This window comes from Hippopotamus amphibius, chromosome 4 (genome assembly GCF_030028045.1).
Source record: "Hippopotamus amphibius kiboko isolate mHipAmp2 chromosome 4, mHipAmp2.hap2, whole genome shotgun sequence".
NCBI classification, from domain to species: domain Eukaryota; kingdom Metazoa; phylum Chordata; class Mammalia; order Artiodactyla; family Hippopotamidae; genus Hippopotamus; species Hippopotamus amphibius.
Window position 1 is genome coordinate 5,816,754 of NC_080189.1, and position 26,553 is coordinate 5,843,306.

The 26,553-nt window shown below is 46.5% G+C and overlaps 1 protein-coding gene across 2 annotated transcripts; it reads right to left on the bottom strand.

Annotated features, from left to right (window-relative positions):
- On the bottom strand, nt 1-25,563 carry NUB1 (negative regulator of ubiquitin like proteins 1). Of its 2 annotated transcripts, none has more exons than XM_057732933.1 (15): nt 25,443-25,563; nt 22,845-22,962; nt 20,160-20,327; nt 18,355-18,413; nt 17,262-17,332; nt 14,734-14,916; nt 14,448-14,539; nt 13,119-13,225; nt 10,366-10,552; nt 9,578-9,685; nt 8,694-8,846; nt 4,079-4,225; nt 1,289-1,384; nt 457-511; nt 1-233 (listed from the first exon to the last, which is right to left on the bottom strand). In XM_057732933.1, exons 1-15 carry the CDS (start codon nt 25,511-25,513, stop codon nt 55-57), a joined length of 1,794 nt encoding a protein of 597 aa, XP_057588916.1. In that variant the 5' UTR covers nt 25,514-25,563; the 3' UTR covers nt 1-54. The 2 variants fall into 2 exon arrangements, with proteins under 2 accessions (XP_057588916.1, XP_057588915.1); XM_057732932.1 differs by having other exon boundaries at nt 457-634.
- Between the last annotated feature and the right edge of the window lie 990 nt (nt 25,564-26,553).

Consider the following 26,553-nt stretch of genomic DNA (forward strand, 5'->3'; position numbering starts at 1 on the left):
TTCATAACGATAGAATTTATAAGCAGAAACTTAGTACTTATTTCTGTTTGTTATTTAGTTTTTCTTTGTTGCTGATTTTATATTTTCTACATAGGATAAGTACTCTGCAATAATAATTTCTTCATCTTCCAGAGTTGAGTCAAGGTAATCCTCTTCATGTTCTGGAATATCTTCCAATATTTCGTTGACAGCCTCTGTCTCCATATCTTCATCTGTTGAGGCACTAGAGGTCCCTGCAGTAAAGAATTGTGGCAACAAGTGAGCTAAGGAAGAAGAGAGAGAGAAACATCCACGGAGAGACTGGATGGACCCCATCAGCTCCAGCTCGGCCTTCCCTGGCCACGGCGCCTGAGCAGCCCTCGCGTCAGCCCCCGAGAAGGCACACCCTCCACCTGCCCGCTTCCACTCGCGCAGAATACTCGGCTCCCAGTAGGACTTCAGAGCCCTCAGACCCACCTGCAGAATCGGAGGGGGACGTGGATGGCGTTGATGAAGAATCTTCCACCGAGAGCTGCAGGTCAGGAGGAAGAGTTCCTCCGTTGTGAGCGAGGGTCTGGGCCGCCAGCTGGATGTTTCCCCTGAACACCCTCAGGGCTACTTCAGCCGCCCCCGCATCGAAGCCCATGTACACCAGCTGGGAGAACAGGGAGGCGGTGGCACTGCCCAGGGCCCCGGCCAACACTCCCGCCCCCCACGCAGAGCCCGGAGCGCCTGACCGTGGAAGGAGTATCTTTTTAAAACCCCCTGCACGCGTGCACACCAGCCTTCCTGCACTAATGTGCACGTGAAGCCAACTGGGAAAGTCAGGAGGGAGACTTGAGCCAACGATGTCAGTGCCCAGTCAGCTCAGAAAGGCAGTCAGCTGGCGGGTCAGGGAAGCGCCGTGTGTACAGACCTGGTGACCAGTGCTGTTAGTCACGTGTCGGCAGTGTACCAGGCAGGCTAACGTGATGGGGCAGACGTGCAGGCCCCACAGTGACAGCCTCCTAGGTCACAGGCAGGGAAACGGGCTGACAGAAACAGGGGTCGATGCATACAGAGGTGTGTGTAGAAAAGAGGAGAAAAGCCTCCCAGTGCTTCCCTGTGTTTCCTAGTCTGAAGGAAGGCCTGTCTCCGCTCCCACCCACTGGCACTGCTGCACGCGAGGCTGCCCCCTCGGGCGTGCCTGGTCACACCTGGAGCCCAGGGAGCCAAGGACTCGGCCCTGCCCTGTCTGCCACCATCCTTGTCGCCCCAGCCAATGCCACATGCCCTGGACAGGTGGAGAGGGGCGCAATGACTCACTCACTTGGTCAATGTTTTCCCGAGAAGGACTTTCTTGATGGCTGTTGGTCTCCGGATCGGAATCATTTAACCACCACATATGAGGATTGCTGAGAAGAATCTGAAAACGTACAGGAGTGCCCCTTACCCATCACTACTCCTGCTCAGTCACTCGGGCAGAGACGAGCACCTGTGACGCGCGAGGCAGACACAGCTGCAGGACACAGAAACAGGTGTAGGATGTTGTGGTGACCCAGGCCAGGGGTGCTGGGGATGCAGAGGAAAGAGACCCCTCACCACGCTGGGGCTGGGGAGGCTGCTGTTCAGAGACGGCTCCTGCCAAAGGTCATGTCCAAGTTGAGGTCTGAGGGGTGAGCAAGATTATGCAGGCAAAAAGATCACATCTGAGGAAGCAGGAAAGGATTTAGAGAGCAGATAGAAGGAGTCCAAGAAAACAAGCTTTGTTAGAGCTTAGCCTTAGGGGTGACAAGGTCATTAGAAGCTACACACAGAAAGCTGTAAGTGGTCCAGGGCTGCCCCACGTGACTTCTCTCTGGAAGGTGACATGCTCTAGGCTCTAGGCGTGCAACGTCAAGGGAGAGAGCAGAGTTCTTTGGACCCTTGATTTCTCTGTCACGTGATACTTTTAACCTTGCAAAGCCCTTTTGGGGAATTTCTTTTTTAACACTAAATACTTCTATATTGAACAAATGTATTTATGTACTATTTGTATAATTAAAAACTGCTTTTGGGCCCAGAGTCCCTCTGCATATTCAGAATTTCTTTTACTTCTCTGAGAAATAAGATTAGATATTCAAATAACATTTCTGAATTAAAAACAACAACAACAAAAAAACGAGGGTGAGTCAAAAATTATCCGCACTCCGGTTAAAGTAAAACCTCTGAATGCTACAGCCAGAGTGCGGGTAATTTTTGACTCATGCTCGTATATTAGTACATATGTTTGAAAATTCAGTCGACGCCTTGCACGACACAGGGGTAACGGGAGCTGCCCCTCGTGGCACTGGAGAATCCGAGTATAACGTATTGTGGACCCTCGGTGTCCACAGCTGCTCCGTACCCGCAGATCGTGTAGTACCGTATATAGTATTTACTACTGAAAAAAATCCACGCACGAGTGGACCCACAGTGTTTGAACCCATGTTGTCCAAGGGCCAGGCGGACTGACTCCTGGGGACTTGTGGAGAATGGGATGGGGGGGTCTTGAGAATACAAGGCAAAGGCAGGGCGGGCTCCCCACTGCCTGCAGGACCCAGGGTGCCCTCCTTAGCAGGGCAACAAGAGGACACCACCCACCTGGACCCTGCCTACCTGCCCAGCCCCATCTCTGACCACTCCCCACCCCCACTGCCCCCCTCCAGCAAGCACGTAACCCAGGCCTCAGCAGTTCTGTGGCTGAACTCCCCAGGGGGTCACGCTCAGCCCTTCACGCTGCCCCTGCGTCTCTGTCTGCCGGGCCCCCTCCCGTGATGCCCCCACAGCTCAGCGTGCAGACCCTGCTCCCCCAGTATGCTGTGCTCCCACCTGGCAAGCCCTCACCCCACTGTGCTCTGTGTCTGTCTCCCCACTACTCCGGGGGCTCCCAGAGGGCAGGAGTCATCTCTGCTGAGATTCAGCACAGTGCCTGCCTCATTAAGTAATGTGTTCCTTGAACAAAAACTGAAAAGGACGTGGCCCAGGCAGTCACCACTAACCTGGATCTCGACATGTTTAGTCACTTCCGAGGATTTCTTTAAAAAGCTTCTTTGCCAATATGCATTACAAATAATAAAACTAGATATTCAAATAAAACATTTTAATTCAAAAAAATTATACTAGGGCTTCCCTGGTGGCGCAGTGGTTAAGAATCCACCTGCCAATGCAGGGGACACGGGTTCGAGCCCTGATCTGGAAAGATTCCACATGCTGCAGAGCAACAAAGCCCATGCACCACAACTACCTGAGCCTGCACTCTAAAGCCTGTAAGCCACAACTATTGAGCCTGTGTGCCACAACTACTGAGCCCATGTGCCACAACTACTGAAGTACATGTGCCTAGAGCCCGTGCTCTGCAACAAGAGAGGCCACTGCAATAAGAAGCCTGCACACTGCAATGAAGAGTAGCCCCCGGGCTTCCCTGGTGGCGCAGAGGTTAAGAATCCGCCTGCCAATGCAGGGGGCAGAGGTTCGAGCCCTGATCAGGGAAGATCCCACATGCCACAGAGCAACTAAGCCCGTGCACCACAACTAACAGCCTGTGCTCTAGAGCCTGAGCCACAACTATTGAGCCTGTATGCCACAACTACTGAAGCCTGCACCTAGAGCCGTGCTCTGCAACAACAGAAGCCACCACAATGAGAAGCCTGCGCACCACAATGAAGAGTAGCCCCTGCTCACTGCAACTAGAGAAAGCCCATGCACAGCAACAAAGACCCAACACGGCCAATAAATAAATAAATTTATAAAAAAAAAATTATAGTAAAACTTCAATCGCCTTTCTTTTCTTCCGTGTTACTGTTAAACTCCTTCTGTTGCAAACAGAAACCTCAGCAAGGTTCTTGCCCTGTGAGCCCTGCCAGATGGTGGACGGCCACTTGGGTGGACGGGGCTCACAGTTCTGGCTCCACCACTGGGCTCAGGAACAAGACAGCTCTGACCCCGAGACCCAAGCCAGGAATGAGGAGGAAGGCCCACAGCAGCAGGGCTGCTGGCACCACAGAGGACAGGAGAACAGCTTAAACGAAGACATGGAGGAAGTGGCACTTGGGTTGGGAGCAGCGCTGCTCAGGGCAGCCAGAGGCTGGGGAGGGGTTACCTTCAGGGCCTCCTCCAGGTTCCCGCTGGCCTGATGGAGCGCGTGCTTGGCTGCGCGGGCAGAGTAGCCCATTCCTTTCAAACAGTTTATGTTCTCCAGGCGGCGTCTTTTCTTCTCTTTTTCCTCCTTCCTTATTTGGGCCAATTCCTTTAGGAAAACAACAAAGTCAGCACGTTGGGGATTGCAATTCTGTAGAAAGGCTTCTCAATCCATGCTCTACAGGACTCTCAGGGTCACCAGGCAAAGTGAGAACTGCAGGGAGAGGTGACCTCTCTCTACCTGCCCCGCCCAGTCAACAGCAGGAGGGCCACTAGGGCAGAGACTGTGCACGCTGCTCGTGGGGCAGCCCAGCGGGAGCCAGAGACGCGAGTCCAGGGTGGGAAGAGGGCGCCTGCTACCACCACCTGGCACCAGAAGAGGCCACTGGGAACCAGCGAGCACATCATGTGGGCCCCACGGAGAGGTGGACGGGCCTTCTTCTAGGGAGGGGGTGGAGGAGCTTCCGGCATGGGTGGGAGGGCTTCTCAGCCTCGGCAGAATCACCTGGGATCCTGCGACTCTGAATGTGGGGGCCGTGCTGGGGGTGGGTGGGTGCTGGGTGCACTCAGGCTGCTGATGCACCCACCACTCTCTGGGTAGCAAGCACTTGTCCTACTTGTCCTCTTACAGCCCCCAGAATGCACGACACCACGGTCACCTAACGCCATGGTTCTCGACCCTGAGTCTCAGAGGCGCCTGGTGTTGCTGCAGGAGCCTGAGAAAGGCCGCAGAAGGTTCAGTCTCTTCTCTTCCCACCCCAGCCCTGACAGGAGAGTTCTGAACTTGTTTTGAAAACAAGTACCATTTTTAAAATTTATTTTATTTATTTATTTGTTTGCTTGTTCCCTGATCAGGGACTGAACCTGGCCCTGGCAGTGGAAGCACAGAGTCCTGACCACTGGACCGCCAGGGAATTCCCACAAGTGTCATTTTTTTGGTGCTTTAAAAAATAAAACTAAAACAAGTTCAAAAACCACTGACTGGATCCAACCTCACCATCTTGCCAATAAGAAGATGAAAATCTCTCAAGACAGTTACGTGACCTGGTCAAGGTCATCACCGACAGCAGAGCTGGGATCAGGCTTCCGCACATTCTGGAAATGGTCAGTCCGTGGCCTGACACAGGGAGAACAGCAGAGAAAACAGCTTTCTCTCCTTTGATGTAGCTATTCCTACCCCCATGGCTCAGCCCTGGCAACAAGGGTCCCCTCTGTGTTCTTACAGCAAGAACATGGCCTCACCTCTCCGCAAAAGAAAGGAATCCTTGCCATGGAAGCAAACATCCCCAGTTGGCAGTAGGCTAGGCAGCCGGATTGTCTACCCAAAACATTTCCAGGGATGAAGGCAACCTCAGCCTGTCGCTTCCTGTCTACAACACTGCAGAGCCTCCCTGGAAGTAACCTGAACGGACGAGGGCACCGCAGCTCTGCCGGCCAGCTCCCCTGCCCCCACCTCACCTGGACCACTATCTGCACCCCCACCACGTCCGTCCTCTCGCTGCTTCCTTGAGGCCAGTCTCCCCTACGAGTAACATTCAGGCAGAGACAGACGCTGCCAGCTGGCCAGCAGACACAGGCCTGGGCATCACCCAACTCAGAGCTGACACAAGAACACTGGGGCCTCAAAGAACACATTTTTTTCTTAATCACAAATGTCTAAGTTAGTTTTCTCTGAATCATGTAGATACACATATTTCTCTTTATACCAGAATTAGGAAAATATAATAAACCAAGGAAATGACAATGAGTATTGCACTGCAGTATTTTATGGACACAGTAGAGTCAAACGTTATGAGAGAGAACTGGGTTCTCAAGTCACAGCTGGGACTTCCCTGGTGGTCAAGTGGTTAAGGCTTCGCACTCCCAATGCAGGGGACCCAGGTTCCATCCCTGATCAGGGAACTAGATCCCGCATGCCACAATTAAGTCTGCATGCCACAACTAAAGATCCTGCACGCTGCAACTAAGACCCGATGCAGCCAAATACACAAATAGTAAAAAAAAAAAAAAAAAAAGTCACAGCTATGCACAGGCAAAATGAGTGAACGTCTCTCAGGAAGGCTTCCATGCTGCCTCTCATGGCCCCTTAACACTTCAGCACAACTGTTAAGTGACCTGGGTTTCATCAGTCTGGTTTTTTTTTGCCAGATGAGCAACTGGCCTGTACTCAGGGCCAGGAAGTACAAAGTCAAACTTTTAGGAATCACGTATTACCCCTGACTCAGTGAGATGCTCAAACCCAGAACTTTAGGAACTGAGAGGGCAGCAGATTCATGGGAGCTCACATTCTGTGGGACTCAGAGCTGGTCTTCCCAGCAGCCACCCCATCCCTGTGGGAGGCCCTGACCAGCCTAAGCTAAGGAGACAGGTGCAAGCAGGTCAGGTCTGGGCATTCCCCTGGCCATGGCGACCGGCTCAAGGGTGGCCAATCCGTGAGCAGCTCGGGATGTCTCTGAGGACTCTGGGACCCAGACCATGTTCTTGGTGGGATGGGATGACCCCGATAACACAGAGGAGGCAGAGAGAGAGACCAGAACTCGGTGACAGGGCCGAGCCACTGCATCAATAACCCAAGACCCAGCCCGCCTCTGGGCTCTTTACAATTAAGTAGACCAGGAAATTCCTCCCCCACCCTCTTTATGGGGTGTTTAAGCCAGTTTGAATTTGGCTTTTTGCTGCCTTCTACCAAAAGCATCCTAACTACACATCCACTGAAGAGTGAGCAGGGTCAACTGCACTATATACACACTCTTGTTTTTCCTTTATTTTTTCCAAGGGCTTATAGTTAATTCATTAAATGCACATCTGATAGGATGCCATTATTTTTTTAAAAAACATTTTTGCTACTTATAAGAAGTTAGGAAGTGAAGTAGTAACTTTTACCACTTGATAATCTCTCTTGGCTTTTCAGAACCTTCTGTAAAAACTCAAAATGCTATTCTCAGATGGCACTTAGAAAGTACAGGAAAAAAACAGAGCCTTCATTCATGTTTTATCACTGATTTGACCCATGATCCTGGAAAAGTCAACCTCTGAGGCTGTTTTCCTCATTTGTAAAAGCAGCATATTAGATATGGTAATATTCCTTCCAACTCCAAAATTCTACAGTTTTCTTTTTGCTGTACTTATTTCTAATTGTTTCATTTTTTTTAATGTATTTATTTTTTTCTAATTGTTTCATTTAAAAAAATTTTTTTTCTTAAAAAAAATGTGGACCATTCTTTAAAAATGATGTGGAGACTTCCCTGGTGGCACAGTGGTTAAGAATCCACCTGCCAATGCACAGGACATGCGTTTGGTCCCTGGTCCAGGAAGATCCCACATTTCTCGGAGCAGCTAAGCCTGTGCACCACAACTACTGAGCCCACACTCCACAGCTATTAAAGCCCCTCTGCTCTAGGGCCTATGCTCCACAACAAGAGAAGCCACCACACTGAGAAGCCAGTGCACCACAACGAACAGTAGCACCCACGCGCCACAACTAGAGAAAGCCTGCACGAAGCAATGAAGACCCAATGCAGCCAAAATTAAAATAAAAATTAAAAATGATATGGGCCATTTTTAAAATCTTTATTGAATTTGTTACAATATTGCTTCTGTTTTATGTTTTGTTTTTTTGGCCCTGAGGCATGTGGGATCTTAGCCCCCCAACCAAGGATCAAACCCCCATCCTCTGCATTAGAAGGTGAAGTCTTAACCACTGGAACTCCAGGGAAGTCCCTCTTTTTTTTTGTTTTTAAATTAATTTATTAGTTTATTTATTTATTGGCTGCATTGGGTCTTTGTTGCTGCGTGCAGGCTTTCTCTAGTTGCAGAAAGTGGGGGCTACTCTTTGTTGCAGTGCATGGCCTTCTCACTGCGGTGGCTTCTCTTGTTGCGGAGCACAGGTTCTAGGCACGTGAGCTTTGTAGTTGCAGCGCATGGGCTCAGTAGTTGTGAGTTGCAGGCCCTAGAGCGCAGGCTCAGTAGTTGTGGCACATGGGCTTAGCTGCTCCGTGGCATGTGGGATCTTTCCAGACCAAGGATCAAACTCGTATTTCCTGCGCTGGCAGGAGGATTCTTAACCATTGCGCCACCAGGTAAGCCCCATCTAATTGTTTTAAACAATTATAGTTTTGTACCTTGCTTTTCATAATATAATGTTAACTGTTCCTATGATTTGACTCATGTTTCTAGACAAGAATGACATCCTGAAGTATAACAATGGCTCTGTAGAAAACACAGCCCCCTTTAAAATGGTTTCCACAAATAAACTATGATAAAAGAGAAGATGGGGGCGGGGGGGACGACTGCCTGGATAACTGTACTTATCCTGCTGCCACAGCAAGAATAAAACGAAGAAAACTGTGCTGTCTGAAAACTGCTGGAATTAAAAAAGACAAGTTTTTCTCTCAACTTCCCAGTCTGAAGTGAGAAAGGGTTCCCTGTTAATAATACCTACTACGGAATTGTCTTTTTCTGTTTTTTCACATCCAAGAGCTAAGGCACTTGGAAATAAGCTTGCTATTGCCTCAAGTTTCACACCTACTCAAAGGTGCAGGCCTCAATCAAGCGTCACCAAGACCACATTAAGGTACCTCTCTGCGGTTGGTGATGTGGGCAGCTGCGTGGTCCACGTTCCCGTCACAGGCCCGCAGGCCCAGCCGAGCTTCCTGGGCAGTAAATCCCAACTGCATCAGGTTGTGAACTTTTGACGGATCAATATATAGCTCTTTAAAGAGCTGACACGCCTACAGACAGAGAACAATGTCAGAGTCATGTAAGCACAGCAGCCTTAGAGCACAGCACAAAGCTAAAGCCTGAAGGAAACTGGACTGCACCCAATGGGAATCAGGGTGTGTCAGATTTTAGATAAAAACTCTAAACATGACCTATCATCAACCAGTGCACATGCAAACAGACAACACCCTCTCTGCTCGCACGACTGATAAGCAGTGTAACAGGAGAAAACGGGCTGTGTATTGTGGGAGAAACTGGTATCCATTATCTCCCCCTTTTTGGTAACAGAGTCCCCTGAATTTGAGCTGGGTGTAGCCAGGTGGTCTAGGCGAATGGCCTCTAGCAGAAGTGATGGGAGCACCTCCTGGGTCCCCTCTCTAAAGAGCCTTGCCCTGGACTCTCCTGCCCCCTCTGCTGGCTGGAAGAGGCACTGACAGGAGCCGCCTAGGCTGTCCCACCAGCTGCCCCACGGCCCTGGCTGCTCACCTCTACAGCCAGGTGAGAGAAACGGAAACTTCTAGCCAATTAAAGCCACCGCCTTTCTGAGGCTTCCTTATCACAGCACCTTGCCTGTACTCCAACAAACACAAATATGTTCACAGGCTATGGAAAGGAGAGGGAATAGGAGGGAGACGCACGCTCCTCACAGGCCACACACCCCCGAGTCTATGAAATACTTAACTCCTGGGGATTAAAAACAGAGTAGGTGGAAATGGTTACAACTTTGGAGCATTTTTCTTACCTTGTTGAGATACTCACAAGCCTCTTCACCATTTCCACTGTGATAATTTCGGATACCTTGAAGCAAGTAAAGTCTTAAAAACAAGACTTTCTCTTTTCCACAATTTCCCTAAAATTATTGGGGGAAAAAAGGATAAAACTGTCTTATTTCTCATTACAGGTCTATAATACTCACATTTATAATTCCCTGCATCTCCACAGGGACAAAATGGCATTACTAAAATGTTCCTATCTTCACTACTGCTGACGGCAAAGGTGAAGCTCACAGGGTAGGATGGCATCGCCTGTCCCAAACAGAACACCTGTCTCCAGGTGCCCAGGACAGCGGCCCAGCTGGTCAGGAGGGAAGTATGCAAAAACCCAAACCAGGAGTATTTTATGTTGCCCTGCAATTCCTAAGCAGAATTCTGATGCCTGTGGAAATCACCTGAGAAAAATCCTTATACAAAGCCAAGGTCAAGAGCTGTGACTCACACTCATGTGACCTGTCACTGTTCAAAATCTCTACTTTTTGCATTTAAATCTTTCATTAGACTCTACTGAATACAGTCACCAGCTCTCGGTCAGGGTGGTCAGTGGGGTTCTGTGACTAGACAACTGTGTTCCTCTGGTCACAGGCTAACTTATAAAACATTTAACAATCCCCTTAAAATATAGCTTTAAAAGAGCACCCTGCATACTACTCTCCAAATAAATCACCTTTGGCAGCAGTCTAAATACTTTCACAGGAATAAACTCAAATTCTGGAAATGGGCTCAGTAATACCTAAAACTAATTACAGCGACGTACTTTTATGTGGACCAGTCTCTGATGATTTTCTCCATAACAATTTTTAAAGCATTTCTGGGCCATGTTTAATTTCTTCTCTGCATCGTCCAGGCACTCCAGCTGTCCCAAGCGGAAGTAGCACCACACGATGTCCAGCTGGAGCACCGCGTAGTTGTCCACTGTGTCCAGCAGTTCTCTGCAGCACTCGCTGCCAAAGAGACAGGAAATGACATCACTGACAAGTAGCATTAAACCCCTTTTTGTAAATTACTGGAATTTTTTCCCCCCAGTTTTTGGTATATTTCCAAAGACTAAGACAGAAATCCCAGTGTTTATGAAGGGAACTGTATTTATAATCTGAATCCTTCCAATGAGAAATAAAAAAGCAATTAGGGCTCAGGACTAGAAGCTCAACACCATTTGCCCTGGGAGGGGGAGAGACACACACCCCCCCTGACCCTTGCTACTGTAGACACCTTCCATTTCTAGGAGAGAAGCCCACCCCGCCATCCTCAGGAAAGCAGCGGAGACGTAGCCACAGTTTTCAGTCTTACACGTATGAACAGGCTCATTCGTATCTAACAAGCATCAAGAGCAAGGACAGAAACTTTCTCCTTTCCGTTAAAATAAAATCACGCGTACAAGTTTGACCCAGAATCGAGTATTTGTGCAGCCAAAACCAAAAACAAAACACAAGCACAGGTCTCATATTAAAGAGGATCATTTCATTCTTCTAAAAAAAAATAACACTTTTTATTCATATACAGGCCTATAAAGAGATCATGACATCACCGGTATATAATAATTTTGAAACTTTTAGGACTACATTTGAACCTGATCATGTCACTCAGAAAAAAATTTAAAGCCTATATAGAATTGTGTCTTAGAGTATATTTTTATTGATTTTGCTTTAGTAGCCTTAAAAGTCAACAGTCAGTAAGTTTTCACGTTAAAAACATTAATTAAAATCAATGTATAACATTTCTTTAAATAAAATACACTGAGCCTAGCTTTAGAAAAATTAAATCCCATTTGGGCTTAAGTCAGTTATTTAACAGAAATTTATTACATTTGCCTTATGAATTTTATATTTTTATAGAAAATGATATTAATTTCAAGAAAGGTAAGCTAAGCTTAGGTATCTGCCTTTTTTAAAAGGAAAGTTGGCGAAAAAGCCATTTTCAGTTTTATTACTGGCTGTAAGGAACTGGATTATGTGTAGTTTTTTTCGTATTTCTTGTACTTGGGTTCACTAAATATCATTAAGTGTTGCTTGGGATGTAGTTAAAAACATGTTACTTGAAAACAGTGGTGTGACTGTTTCAAGGCTTACTTTAAGCTTTGTTAGGTGGGACCAGAGCAGCCTGTAGGGCAAAATTAGCCCTTCTTCCTCCGAGGCCACACCCTACTGAATCCTCTGTCAGAGGCCCATTTCCCACAGGTTGTTACAGGTTGTTATCGGCCCTCTGTGAACTCTGCTTCTCTGAGGTGGTGCTTTCCCAGCCTGGGGGTGGGGCTGGGGGTGGGAGGGAAGGTAGGGAGTGGGGGGCGGTCCTCACAGGTGTGTTGACTGTCACTCAGTAGAAGACTCTAGGGGCACTCCCTCCCCTCCCACTGTGGCCTCCCTGGACTCTGAGCTCCACCTCTTCTGCTCAGGGGAGACCAGCAGGCTCTGCCCAGAGGCATCAGCCCTTGTTCTGGTTGCTTCCGGCTTTGTCCCCTCCTCCCAAATATTTTAGACAATAAATTCCCCTTTTTGTTTAAGTTTAAGTTTGTCCACTTAAAACGCAAGGGTGCTGCCAATACGCTGGCAAACTCTAAATACTTATTTATCTTCTTGAAGTGTACTGTGTATACTGGGAACTCCTAAAAATGGAAAAGAAAATAACACTACATTCGTTACTCTGACTATTTGAAATGTCAAGTCTATTTCTCAAATATTTCATCTGCCTGGATTACAGCTTCTCAGTACTGTTTTTCATTAAGAGGAACCAGGAGCCCCAGAAACCCTTGCTGCTCTGGGGCAGGAAGCATCCAGGATGAGTCTGGACCAGCTCTGGGCACCAGAGAGCAGAGACTACAAAGACTCCCAGGATCAGGCAAAGGGCCAGGAACGCCTGCCAGCTGAACATGGCCAATTTAAGCTCTGAGGTGTGAAATTCGGCAAATGCGTTAAAATCCATGAGCTCATACTTATAATTCAAAAAAAAAAAAAGGAAACCTCACCACTGATGTTATCTCTGGAAGATGCTAGGGAAGCAACTTATTCTGAAAACAAGAAAATAAGGAGAAAGAACCTAGCATTTTATTCTGTCTTTCTGCACAAACCGTACCTCAGGAGAACCAAAGAGCTGATGAGGAAAAATATTTTTCAAATGAATTCCAGCAACAAATGCAGAAGTAAGAGTAAGTTATCACCATTTTGGAGCCCCTAAGGGAATCTACACCAGAACATTAGGTGAAAAAAGCTGACGGGGACCGTATAGCGGGCAGTTCAGGCTGACGACATGTCATAAGAAACAGACATGATACCCTACACGCGTGTTGTAAAAAAGTAAGTGTATATGTTTATAAAATTCTTCACAGGGAAGAGAGATCAATTAGAAACACGACGGGCAGAGACAGTGCACAGATCAGTCGACACCACAACTCCTCTCTCACATTAACCATCTTGGGGGAAAACCTGAAGTCTGAAGTGCACGGGGGCAGGGAGGGTGCTGTGTATAACTGCCATCCTCCCTCAAACTGGCATCACCAAGTACAAAAGTGCCTACCAGAAATATTTGTCAGCGTCCAACAGACATGGCAAGGCTATTCCATATTCCTTTCTTTTCAGGAAAGCTCTGCCCTTCTCATGATATCCCATAGCTAACATAAGGGCCTAGGAAAAAATAAGGATTTAAAAAAACATCACTTTATAATAAAACAACCTATATTAAAAGCATATTAAGTCTAACGAAATCAAATAATGTGAAAACAAACAAAAACTCAAGATCACAACTAAATCTAAAAGCCAAAATTAAGGAAAACAGAATTAAAGCTTCGTTTCATTTAAACTCTGAAACCAAGAACTCAATTTAATATGGCTGAAATGGTCAGACCCAGCCCTGCCCCTTCATTTCCATCACTTTATTTTAGTAGCTGCTGATATAGATCTATTTCTAGTATCCATGAGACTAAACATATCAAAAAAACCCCAGCCAATAACGACTGTATCCTTTTTAAAAAGAGCGTTCATTTCACTTTCACTTTCTCTTCTTAATCAGGTTTTTTCTGCAGTGTCTGTCAACAATTTTTGCAAGGTGACCCAAATTTCTTTAAAGTTCATTCATATTTTTAGATTGAATTTGTATATAATTCGATTTTGTAAAGGTTTCCTCCAAAGATCTAAATATCATCACTTAGTAAAAGAATATAATATTTGCAGTGGGCAAATAATTGCCATAAAAAATCAATTAAATGAGAACTACAAAGTTCTCTTATTAACACTTAACTCTACTCCCTAATTTTAAACAACAATTCATATAGTGAAACCTACTCAAAAGTGTCCTTTAAAGACCAAAAAATTAAACTTAACTTGACCCATAGTCACTAAAGCTTCTCATATAAGAAGCCACTGGACTCCTCCAGCTCAGAGATTGAGCCGAGTTGTAGGCGCTGCTAGAAAGACTCCCTCGGATATGTTCAAAGGTAAAACCACTTCCCACTTATTCCAAATTGGAGAACAGGGCTGTAGGGAGACAGGCAAGAGATGGCAGAACCGTCTGTCACACTTTTCCCAAACTACACAGCCCCCTAGCCTCCTCTTCTGATCCATCCCTGAGGGAATGTGGCCCTCAAGGAAAATAAACTATAGCAACACAAGCCCTGCCACAGGAAGCCACCGTTCCAGGCCGGGAAGGCTGTGCCGTTCCGACCTCCTGCACTGAAACTCACAGGGGGAGCCGGGGATGCAGTGCCCAACATACGGTCCCGTGCGCTGTTTACAAGCTGGCGACAGAAAGCTGTTTCTAACAAAACAAGTAGAAAACCACGTATGTTCTGACAAAAACCCACTTTTGTTCAAATCAAAGAACAAGCCACACATTTCGGACAGTACTTACCTTCCTTTCTGACGGAGGGATTCTGATGGACCTGCCCGTCTGGTTGGCTATGTCTAAGTATGGGGTGGTCTCTGGATCCACCACCATCTCAGCTGCAACAAAACCAGAAAGAGCTCTGTTAGTTCAATATGAAAAAGCAGTGAGGGTGACATTAGAAATGTTAGAGTGCTGGGCAAGAAAGGCCAACAAGAAAGGTGATACTCCCCCAGGCCCTGCCCCCCAGCCCGTGTGTGTAATTCGCTGCCACCTTCGGGGACTGGCGCGAAAGGTCGGAAACGCCCGGTACCTCTCTCTGCCAGTATCTCCAGGCCTCTCTTAGTCCTCTGAATTCTTTTCTCTTTTAGTTTGGCTTCATTTTGCTCTTCTTCTTCAACCTGGGAGTCTTTTCTCACATCCTCTTCAGACTGCTTCAGTTCAAGCACCATAGCTTTTACGTTGTGGGTCACTCCCTGTTCCTCAAGTGTTTTCCCTGTCCAAGTCAGAAATGCATGTTATAAAAAGTCATTAACTTTACTGAGTAATAGGCGATTTTCTATGTTAAATGGCATTCTTAAGCCTGTGTCAGCATGTGCAAACCACCATGCCACCTGACTGGTACAAATACGTTTAAATTTGGTTGTGCAACTATGTTACTGTTAAGCACTGGTTAAAACCAGCCAGTGAAAATGAGCTGACTAAATTAATCCTTTTACATTTTCTTTATTCTCATCGTAAAATCAAATTAAAGCAATCACTGTTCGCGAATCTACTGCAGGGAGAGCACTGTGCTGGGCAACATCAGAGGAAGACGAGGAGGCGCTCGACGTGGACGCTCCTGCCCTCCCAGCTCCCCGCAACGAGATGGAACAGCAGTGCGGCAGCAAGTGCGAGAGCTAATTCACTGAGGCGGGTAAAAACAAACACCTCGGGTTCCACCCTTCCTAACTCTGCAGCCCTGAGTAAACCACTTACTGCCCGTGTCCCCACACACAACATGGGAATAAGCACAGGTAGACGTCAACGGAGCAGAAGGAAAGAGAATATTAACAAAATCGAAAGCTGGCTTTACGGGAAAAAAATCAATCAAATACACAAGCCTAACAAAAATTCAAAGATGCAAGTAAAATGAAAAAGGGTAAATGCAGATTGCAAACACTATAAAATAACAAAATAATATTATGAACTGTAACATATAAGTTTGAACACATTTCTGGAAAACTCTAGTTGGACATACATTCATATACATCTATACATACATAGATGTATTTAGAAACCCGATAACCATTCTCACATTTACACTGAAAAGCAAAGATCCATCGATGGCCAAGTTACCTTGTAAAGAACAGCCAAAAGGGAGACTCACCTTACTAGATTTTAAAACTACAACAAAGCCACAATGATTAAAAATAAATAAATAAATAATAATTGTATGGTTCTAGCTCAGGAATAAACCTATAGGTAAGTGAAAAGAACAGAAAGTACAGAAACACAGCCCTAATAAAGAGGACACCAAAAATACCAAAAATCAGCGTGCAAAGAGCACATTTACTAGGAGGTATTGAAAGAAAACCAAAGCTGGATCCTAGCTTCTACACATAGACAAGGGCTCTGAATACATTAAAGACTTCATACAAGAAAATGTAGAAGACCACCTGTGCGGTCCCGGGGTTGAGGAAAGAACTTCTTAAAACACAAACAGTAAGGTGAAAAACTGACGGATTTGATAACATCAAAACCAAGGATTCCTGCCCAATGAAGGGTACCACAAACAGACTTAACACGGAGATGAGATGACAAATGGTGAAAAGATATCTAAAATAGGTAACAGGAAATGGCCAGAAGTGGTGCTGGAAAGGAAGACGAGGGTTAGGCTGTGAAGGCTGCATTACATCAGGGCTGGGATGTGAACCTGACTCTCTGTAAGCCACAGGAACCTACTGGAAACCAAACAGACTACAGCTCTTGCCTGCACTGAGGCAACAGCTAACTGGGCTCCCAAGTCCATTCATGTCTCCCTCAAGCCCATTCTCCCACGGCAGCCAAAGTGACCTCTGAAACACAAATATAACTGCGTGTCCTCCCAGCATCACTGGCTTCCCACCTCTCCAGAGAGAAACACTCTAATACTGAATACGGCTCAAGTCCAGGGCGTCTCAGCAGCATCACTGATACCATGGGCGCGGCAAGTCTTCGTTGTGGGGGCTGTTCTGTGCCTTGATGCTCAGCACCATCCCTGGTCTCTTCCCACTAACTGCTATGAGCACAACCGCCCTTGGTCCCCTGCTACAAGTCATGACAACCAAAAATGTCTCCAGACACGGCCAAACGTCCCCTGGGTGGCAAAATCACCCTTGGTTAAGAACTGACACTATAACCTTTACAATGTGCCCTCTGCCTGGCCCTCCATCCTTAAAAAGCACCACCCTCGGCTCCCCTTCCACACTCGGCCGCACCAGACCTTTCCCACCCCTGATTCACATGCAGGAGCTCTAGCAGAGGCTCTCTGTCTGCAACACTTCTCCCACAGCCTCCCCACCGCCCTCACTCAACTTTAGCTCTTCTTCCTCAGGGAGAATTTTCTGGAAACTCTATTTCACTTTCAGCACACCTGGACTTCCATTCTGTAACATTTCATCAGACCTCTACTGGGTATCTTTGGAAAAGGTGCTTTCTGCTTTATATTTTTATTTTAGTAAACTCTAAAATCATCGGTTTTGCATTATATATATGATAAATCCACACAAAATTTTTGAAGAGAGGAAGAGAAAAAAAGATACAGTCATTATTTCTCTATTAACTTGATTTAAAAATTCTGCATACTTTGTCATAACATACCTAGTTGAAGTTGTTTCTTATTTATGACAATTTTGATATAATTTTCTTGAAATCCAAAGGTTTCAGCTATTCTGTAAAATAAGCCAGAAAACTATAGGTAACCAAATTTGTTATTTATTATCCATTAAATAGATGTTAATCACGACTGCTATTTTATACATTCTTCTCAGAAACACCCAGTATTCCAACTTACTGACTCACAACATTACTTCAGATAAAGCCAGCTCACTAGATGGTTATTTGAAACTGTGTCAGAGACAATGTCCCTTTGTAAACTATCTTTTACTACTTGGTTCCCTGTGAAGTGGCGACCACTGGTGCCGTGTATCAGTTTGAACAAGAGACCCTAGCTGCTCGTCAGAAGAAAATTCATCCTCTATACCTTCGGAAGTCTCCTTGGAGGAGCCCACAATAAGGGGGTTGTTCACAATCTTCTGCTCGTTGTGTGCTGAATGAATGATGCTTCCTGAATCCACCCTAACAGCCCTGATGTAGACCAAAGAAGATGAGAACAGTCGGCTTAAGAAACACGGATCAGCTAGCCCTGGAGGTATTCAAAACACTTGCCATTTAAAAATACACAAGTAGGTAAAGTAACTGACCAGGTCTCAAAAGTTAGACTTTCACTAAAATGTGACGGGCAGGTGTTTTCTTTTTTCTTTTTCTTTTTTACAGATGGGCCAACAGCCTGAAACTGGCTGAAATACTTCACTGAACATCACAGCAAGCTATCAGTGCAGTAAGGAATAAAATTCAAAACTAACGATCAGGCCAATATCAGGCTGTCTCCTATTTCTGTTGCTCATTCATTGATTCTAACATGTATCAAGTACATGCATCTGGAGTTCCCACCTGATCTCCAGTTAAAGCAGGAAGTAAAGGAGACTGGTACAAGTCCTGAGTTCTCTCCCTGCCCTTAAATGCCAGTGTGAGCCTGAATAAGTCCTGCAGCCTCAAAGCCTCAAATTTCCCTTCCATTCAGAGAAGAGAGTCATACCCACCCCACCTCTCTTATGGGATGGCCAGGGAGGATCAAATGAGCAGGTGTGAAAGAGCCCAGAGCACCTGGGGCACGGCACACACAGATACTTACTTAGACCTTAGTTCCCTGCCAGTGATGTGCAGTCGGGTCTCCAGCAAGTTCTTCCTGTCCTATTTAAAAACAAGACAAATAAAACGCACTTGAATTTGACACTTTTTGGAGCTGTTACTCTACCTATGAAACCAGACAGGTTGGTATCAGACGATGTAAATACTCAGGTCTCTGGTTAAGGACTAAAATGACACATGCCTAGCACCAAGCTATTGCACAAAACCTGACGTGTGCTGAACCTGTGACCCAGAAGCCCTCAAGGGGGCAGCAGTGTGCACCACAGGCAGGGCTTCAACTTCTGGGGGGAAGTCAGCAGCTCAGCGGGGTTTGTCCTGTCTCCTCAAGGGAGCTGGCCTCTGCTCCACAAGGAGCCGTCCCACAACCTCTGGCACTAGGGCAACTCAGTGAGCAAAAAAGACATCGCTCAGCGCACCCACTGCAGCCACTGAGGAAGGCGCGGAAGACACAGCTGGGAACCTTGCCTTCCCCGATGGTTGGGCTTCAGAGGAAAACACGGCATCAGCAGGGACGCCTACGAGACCACACAAATCACCTGTTCGGATTGCATACTCACCAATCAGCTTTCTGACCAGTAGTCTGGTTTCCCGGGAACTTGATACTAGCAAAGAGGAGTCCTGTGTATACACACTGCTCTTTAAATTCATGAACTGCCATTCTGAGACAGATACATACATAATTTCCTTTTTCTCATAAAGCTCTTTATTTTTTCTAGAAATTTTTAACAGCTTTATAGAGCTGTAACTTACATATCTTAAAGTTCCCTGTTTAAAGTGTAAGAGTCAGTGGTTTCTACTATATTTACAGTTATACAACCGTTATCATAATCAAATTTCAGAACACTTTCACCACCTCCCCAACCAAACACGTCCCATACCTCCTACTCCCTCCCCTTCCCCACCCCAGACAACAAAAACACGAACGTATTTTCTGTCTCTAAGGATCTGCCTATTCTAGATATTTCATATGAACGGAAGCGCACAACACATGGCCTCGGGTGTCTGGCCTCTGTCACAACGTTTCTGAGGTTTGCTCATGCTGCAGAGTATCGGTACTCCACTCCTTTTCGCGGCTGCATAACAGTCACCGTACGAGGGCACCCCTTCGTCCACCCACAGACATCTGGGTTGTTTCCGCCTCTGGCTGCTGTGAACAGAGCTGCTACAAACGCCCGTGCCCGAGCTTCTGCGCAGACACAGTCTCCATTTCTCTTGGCGTAAAACAGCTGGGTCACCTGGTAACTCTGATATAGATTTCTTTTCTTCTCTTCTGAGAATAACTAACGTTGGTCAGTCTGAAAAGGCAGCCACCCTTGGGTGCCCTGCCTCAGTAACATTTCTGGACTTCAACTACTGAGGACGTGGCCCTGACACAAGGTGGCCCCAGGTCACGGTGGCCCTGCTTGGGCGCTCAGCGGATCACCCTCTGGCTTCCGTCAGCACAGAAACAAAAGATAAACTCCTTTGTGATGAGTCCTGCTACACACAGTTCTGGAAAACCTGAATTCATCTTTTATTCCCCATTTTTGCTACATGTTCATTCCAACTCTAGAAAAGGTAAGAATGTGACACACAGCTCTGTGAAGCCTGCAGGCCACACTATCTTGGAAATGTTCCAGTTTAAGAACCCATAAAATTAATTTTTGCGTTTGTAAATGTTCAACATGTAAGGTAACTTAAAAGAATTTTATCTTTGGATTGAATCTTCAAAAAGAACTCATAATTTATTTAATCACCACTAAGTTAACTAAGCATTAGTAACTATGTGAATTTGGGGAAACTACTCACCTTTTTTAACCGCGGGGGTAAAAAGACCTCAATTGTAGCAATTCCGGTTGTTTTATAGTGCTCATTTCCTGTGCCGCGCTGGATAGCTTTGCAACGGATTTCTTCTATTATCTTTTCTACTTCATTTTCACAACATTCTAGCTTGTCAGAGTACTTCTTAGCAAGGTCCTATAAAGAAAAATTTAAAAACACTGATCAATACAGTACCAACTCAAAAAAAGAAAAAAAGAAAATACAGAACAGTGTATACGCAGGATTCTAGGCAAAACACTGATGAGTGGTGGTCACCCTTATTATATTGAAATCCAGACCGTGGCCTGACATCTTGAGAGGTGTAGAGTTTAGAGAGGACCCAGGGAAAAATAAAAATAAATAAAGGATAGGAACATAGACCCAAGAAAGAAAGTGAAACTAACTGGGATTACACTAGGCGGAAAAGAAAGGTGGGCTGTGACTTACATGACTGCAGCACATACAAAATTATTTTAAGGAGTAGTGAACTGTTCAACACCACTACAGGGTGGGGGCAAAAAACAAAACAAAACCAAAAATGGAGAAAACATTCTACTTTTTCTAACCTGTGAGAACAAGTCAGGTTAGATGATGGCATAAGTATATATTTATAATACGGGAGATGGTCATGATATAAATGTTACAAAACAGATCAGGGTATCTTTTTTTAAGACTAATACAAACTTATTTATAATACATATTAAAAAAATAATCACATAGGAAGAGACTGGAAGAATGTACCAACATTGGTGATATGTATAATGGATTTTTTTAAAAACAAAAATTCTTTATAACTTTTGCAGTTGATTATATACATAGTTTTTTCTTAAACCCAAGAGTATATATTATTTTTATCTCTGGAAAATATGAAAGTTTTTTCCATAAAATACTTAAAAAAAAACTTTCTACAATTCTCTAGAAAACAAATTACCTAATAAAGGTTTTTCCCCTCCTGACACCAACTGGATGTCCTAGAATTCAATTCAATTCTGTCACTAACGATCTGGAGTTAGAGACAGACTTCACAGGCTAAAGGCTCAATCCTACAAGTCTGCCCTCATTTCAGGCACCAGGTCCCCAGTTTACCCGCACTTCTGTCTGCCATGGCTACAAAGTCAAGGGTTCCTACAACCCCCGCCTCTTCAGGCTTGGTAATTTGCTAGAACAACTCCACAGAATTCAGGAAAATGCTCTATTTCTTATTATAGTTTATTATAAAGAGAACAAATGAACATCTAGATGGAGGGGTACGTATGGCAAGGTCTGGAAGGGTCCAGAGTGCAGGAGCTTCTGTCCCTGTGGAGCTGGGGTGTGCTACTCTGGCACATGGACATGTCTGCTAATCTGGAAGCTCCCCAAATCCATCATTTAAGGGTTTTTATGGAGGCTCCATTATGCAGGCACAGTTGATTAAACCACTGGCCACTGGTGAGTAGCCTAACCTCCAACCCTCTGCCCTCCTCAGAGGTTGGAGGGTAGGGCTGAAAGTTCCAAGCTTCTAATCAAAGTCTGGTCTTTTGGGCGACCAGCCCCACCCTGAAGCTCTCTCCAAGAGCCGCCTCGTTAGAACAAAAGATGCTCCTATCACCCTTACCACTTGGGAAATTTCAAGGGTTTTATTTTATTTTATTTTTTTTGGCCTCGCAGCACTTCATGTGGGATCTTAGTTCCCTGGCCAGGGATCGAACCTGCGTCCCCTGCAGTGGAAGCTCAGAGTCTTAACCACGGGACCACCAGGGAAGTCCTGGGAAACTGCAAGGGTTTTAGGAGCTCTGTGCCAGGAACTGGGGACAGAAAACAGCTCTCTCATTACGCCACACCTAGTCTCTAACCCAAGAGATCATAACAAGCAAATTCAGAAGGAAGGTCAGAAGGTTTGCAAAAACTAAAAAGTGAGTCCTGTCACGAACAGGAGAGACAGGAAAACTCTACGACCCTAACACAGTTGTCACCTCCCAAGCACATCGCTGTGTCACAACACTGGACAATTTGATGCCCGCGTGACAATCCCCGGTCCCTGACAAACGTTACACCGTTTACCTCAATATACTCAGACTGAGAAAACAGAGATGTACATTCTAGAATATTCCAATATAACAGATTTCTACCAAAAATGATTAATGTTCCTTAGCTTAGAAAGGCAGGCAAACTTCAATTTCTAGAAATTTCACTTACATAAAATGATGCCATTTCCGATGATGCCATAAAAAAACTGAGGCACAATTATTAGGAAAATATATTTTGCAAAAATGAACAGATAGCCACTGTGTAGACAAAGCTGGGGGAGGAAAGCACTGTTTTGCAGCAGACCACGCTCGCGAGGGCGGCTTAGAACCCACCAGGACGTTAACCCTGAACACGTCGCACACTAACCTTCTGTCACTGGAACTGCCCCGCTAGCAGGAACAACAGATTAATAAATTTAGGTAACACTGTGAAGGTATCAGACATGATATATGCCAAAATAATTAGGTAACATTCTCACATAAATAAAATCTTTTTAAACAAAAATAAGCTTGTCAACTGCTAATAAAATGTGGGAACCTGCTTACCACTAATATTTCGGGTTACACCAAAGGTTTACCTGGTCACCCCTGGCAATTTCTGTGACTTCAATTTCTTACTTACCAAGGAGACTTACAACACTGCTAATTATTAATGTCTTAAAAATACCTTCAATGCCAAACCAACTTCTTTATTTTCATCTGTATATGGAGGTTTCCAAAGCTGAATTCTGTCTTCCCTTAAAAACTGGGTCAGTTTTGCTTGGAGGTATTTCTTTTGTGCCATCCTTGAAAGCAAAACAGTACATCAATGATACCCCACACCACATTTCAAAGTGTTTCATAACTTACCTAATACATTGATGTGTTTTGCAGAGTAAGCAGAGGTCTCCTCCACTCCTCCCTCTCCAGTTTAAACTAAATTACTTTTAGATTAGGTTTTAACTAGCTCCAGCCTTCTCTAAAAGATATACATAGTACGCATAGACTAAAATATATATTATATATCCGATTATATATATATTACATAAAAATATATACTTCAAAGTTGCTAATATGTAGCAAGGTTTATTACACTTTTCTATTTCTTAACCTACTATTATTCTCTAAGAGAAAAGATAAGATAAATCCCTAAAGCAGTGAATATAACTCAACACAGAGCTGATCAACTCTCCTGTATGTTGGCTATTTTAACACAAAAGACCAATCACCCTGGCAGGGAAACATGAAGAAAAGCTAGGTTGAACCACGAGCTATCAGTAATAAAGACTTTCTATATCTGAATTTTTAACATTAAAGATTTAGTGTTTATAATACTAGAAAAGTATTGCATATTTTGTGATACAAGCATAAAAGCATATCTACATGTACTATTCAAATCAGTCTAGCTGGGTCATCATTTTACAGCTGAGAAACCCAAGGCCCAAGTTTGTAAAAGGACTCAATCAAGGGTGCAACATTAGGAAACACCGTAACTAGCCCTGGGACTTCTGCCTACAACACTGGACCACTGGATTCTAGCTTCTATCACAAAATCCCTTGCTGCTTCTGTCCTGTGCATGTAACTATTCTCTCCCAAAGAAGCACACGCAGCAATAGTGTTGTCTACTCATCCTTCACTAGCACAGCAACTCAAAGGGGTGGGTGAGGCTGCTAGAGAATGAACCAGCTGACAGGTGCAGTGCAGCCAAATCAGATAATCAGTAAGAAAAGTCCAAAGTTATTAGCTCCTCAAGGATGAACACATGTTCTAAAGAGTGACAAACTAGGTAAGAGTTAATGTAACCTAGGTAAGTAACTTTCTTTTTCCTATTCAGGGCCTGTATTCCACACTCCCCAACACTTAATTCACCTGATTTTTAAATCAAGTTTGACAACTTAAGTGTATTCCATAAACAAGCGTTAAAAGAAAGTTCAAATCTATTTTATATTAATTTGGGGGCAAGAAAGAGGGTAACCAGGATAGTGGGGAGAAAAGGGATAAAGAAAAAAACACATCAAAGAAGGGGTTCTGTACATCCAGGTAACCTACGAAAAAACCCCAGATTTTCAAGCACTACTAAACTGCTTCTCACACAGAAAAGCATATTAGTACTTACATGCATTAGCTTTTCAAATGCAAATAACTTACAAGACCACCACACACAGTTCCCTACTCACAAATGTTCAGAAATTCCCAAAAAAGTATCACTGTGTGTGGGGGGGACCATTTCATGGGACATTTACTGGCGCCAAGCTATCTGAAAGGCTGAATGCACAGCCCTCTGCGATCCAACTACCTGACCAAAGCGTCAAGGGGTTTCCTAACTCTAGTGTGTGGCCCACACTCCACCCATCAGCAAATAAACAGCAACGAGGGTCTATGGCCCACCAGTTAATGTTTGAAAAAAGATTAAACCACTGTCTTGAAACTTAACAAAACTTTACTTACAGACAACAAAATAAACGAGGATACATATTTTAAATCAAATCAAAAGGCAAAAAGGTTTAATAAATCAGTTTTCGATTTTAACTGGAGAACTGACAGTTTCATGCGTGCCCTCCAATGTTCGGCATCACAGCGGCCCCCCCCTAAAAAGCAGAAATTCATTAATGCTACTGCTCTAAACTGAAAGTGAAAGGCTACAAACCATTCCTTTAAAATTTCACTTTCATTTTTGTAATAAATCGATCAACGCTGCCTTTACCCAGAGCTTTTCAAATATATATATATATATTTCTCATTCAAAATACATTAATTTTTCTTTAGGCAGATTATTACAAGAATCTTGTATTAAAAAATAAAGAGTATGGGAAGGAGTCGGGAAACACAGACTCAGATCGTCGTGGCTGGAGAAAATAAGCCGTGCTTTCTCATTAAATCGCAAAGAAAATGTCTCTGATTGCAAAAAAATCCCAAATGACATATCTGGCATAACAGCGTTATGACTCAAGCTTTTTGTATGGCTAATTAGATTAATTTTAATACATACATATATTTCCCTGTCTCCCTCCGAAAACAATATTCAATCTCTTTTTTAAAATACCCCCACCCCCGCCCGGCCCAGAGCAAACCCAGGACCCGGCGAACGGCCGGCGCGTCCGGAAGCCCCGGTCCGCCGCCCCCGGTCCCGGCCGAGCCTCGGCGCAGGGAGCCCACCTCCCGCCGCGGCGGTCGCGCCCGACCCGGGCCGGGTCAGCGTCGGGATCGCGCCGGGGGAGCGGGGGCGCCAGGCAGCGCGGCTGAGACCCGGGCCGGGGACTGGACGCTCGGCCGCCGTCTCCTCACCTGCGCCACCGCCGCGCCCGCCGCGCCCCGCCGAGTGCCCGGATGCGGCGGCGGCCGCCGTTTATTTTCATTCCGGGTGAGGCCGGCCCCGCCCCCCGCCGCCGCCGCCGCCGCCGCCGCCGCCGCCGCCGCTGCCGCTGCCGCCTTCGGGCCGCCCTGTCCCCGCGCGGCCGAGAAGCCGGGGTGTGGGCGGGGCGAAGGTGGGGGCGGGTCGTGGGCGGGGTTGTGGGGGTAGGGTGTGGGCGGGGCTAAGACGGAGCGGGGGGCCAGGCGGGAGGGCGGGACAAGGATGGGGCGGGGCTGGGGGGCTCCGGGAAGAGGTGGGCGGGGCAGAGGTGAGGGCGCGAAGGAGGCGGGACCGCGGGGGCGGGGGGAGACAGGGGTGGGGGCGGGGCTGGCGGGAAGACCCGGTTCGCGAGCGGCGGGAGGACTCCGCCCGGAGCTGTGGAGACCGCGGGCCGCGCCCCTGAGGGCCGAGGCGCGGTCGGGGCGGGGCCGCTGGCCCGTCCCAGGTGCCCTGATTTCAGAGGAACTGAGCCTGGTTTCGTTCCTCCAGAAGCCTGGAGAGAGGCCGGAGCACCTGGCAGGAAGCCCCTTTTCCCCCGGAGGGAGGGTCTGGGCCTTTCGCAGCCGGGTCCGCCCGCACCCTCCCACCCCAGGCTGGGCGGAAAGGGACGTCGCCCCTCCCGTCGGGCGTTTCAGCCCGCCGTCCATCGCCCCGCCGGGGCCTCCCCTCGGGGGACTTCCCGGCCCCTCGCCCTCGCGCCTCTCTGCCGGGTGCCGGCCGTGCCGGCCGGGTCTGCACACGCGGTGGACGGCGACCTGTGTGGAGGCCCGCCCGGCCCCGGAGCGCTCTGCCGTCGGCTGTGGGCGGCACCCGCACGGCTCCGGCCCGGCGCGTGTCGGGTGTCTGGGGGAGGAAGTGAGGCAGGGTGCGCAGGGCGTCCCCGGCGGCCCAGCGCTCAGGGCTCCGCGCTGCCACTGCGGGAGGCACGGGTCCCGTCCCTGCTCGGGGAGCTAAGACAGGGAGGCGCGGCCCCCCCCCCCCAAAAAAAGGCAGGAGTGCATAAAAATGTGTGAAACGCTCTGCGATCGAGCGCAGAGCCCCGGT

What these genes read in the sequence shown, in the direction of transcription:
- NUB1 (XM_057732932.1), bottom strand. Translation starts at nt 25,513, where the DNA reads ATGAAAATAAACGGCGGCCGCCGCCGCATCCGGGCACTCGGCGGGGCG. An exon ending in ACATCACCAACCGCAGAGAG is followed by an intron (nt 4,226 to 8,693) that starts GTACCTTAATGT and finishes GTTTTCCTAAAG; the next exon opens with GAATTGGCCCAAATAAGGAA. An exon ending in CTCGGGAAAACATTGACCAA is followed by an intron (nt 635 to 1,288) that starts GTGAGTGAGTCA and finishes CTGTTCTCCCAG; the next exon opens with CTGGTGTACATGGGCTTCGA.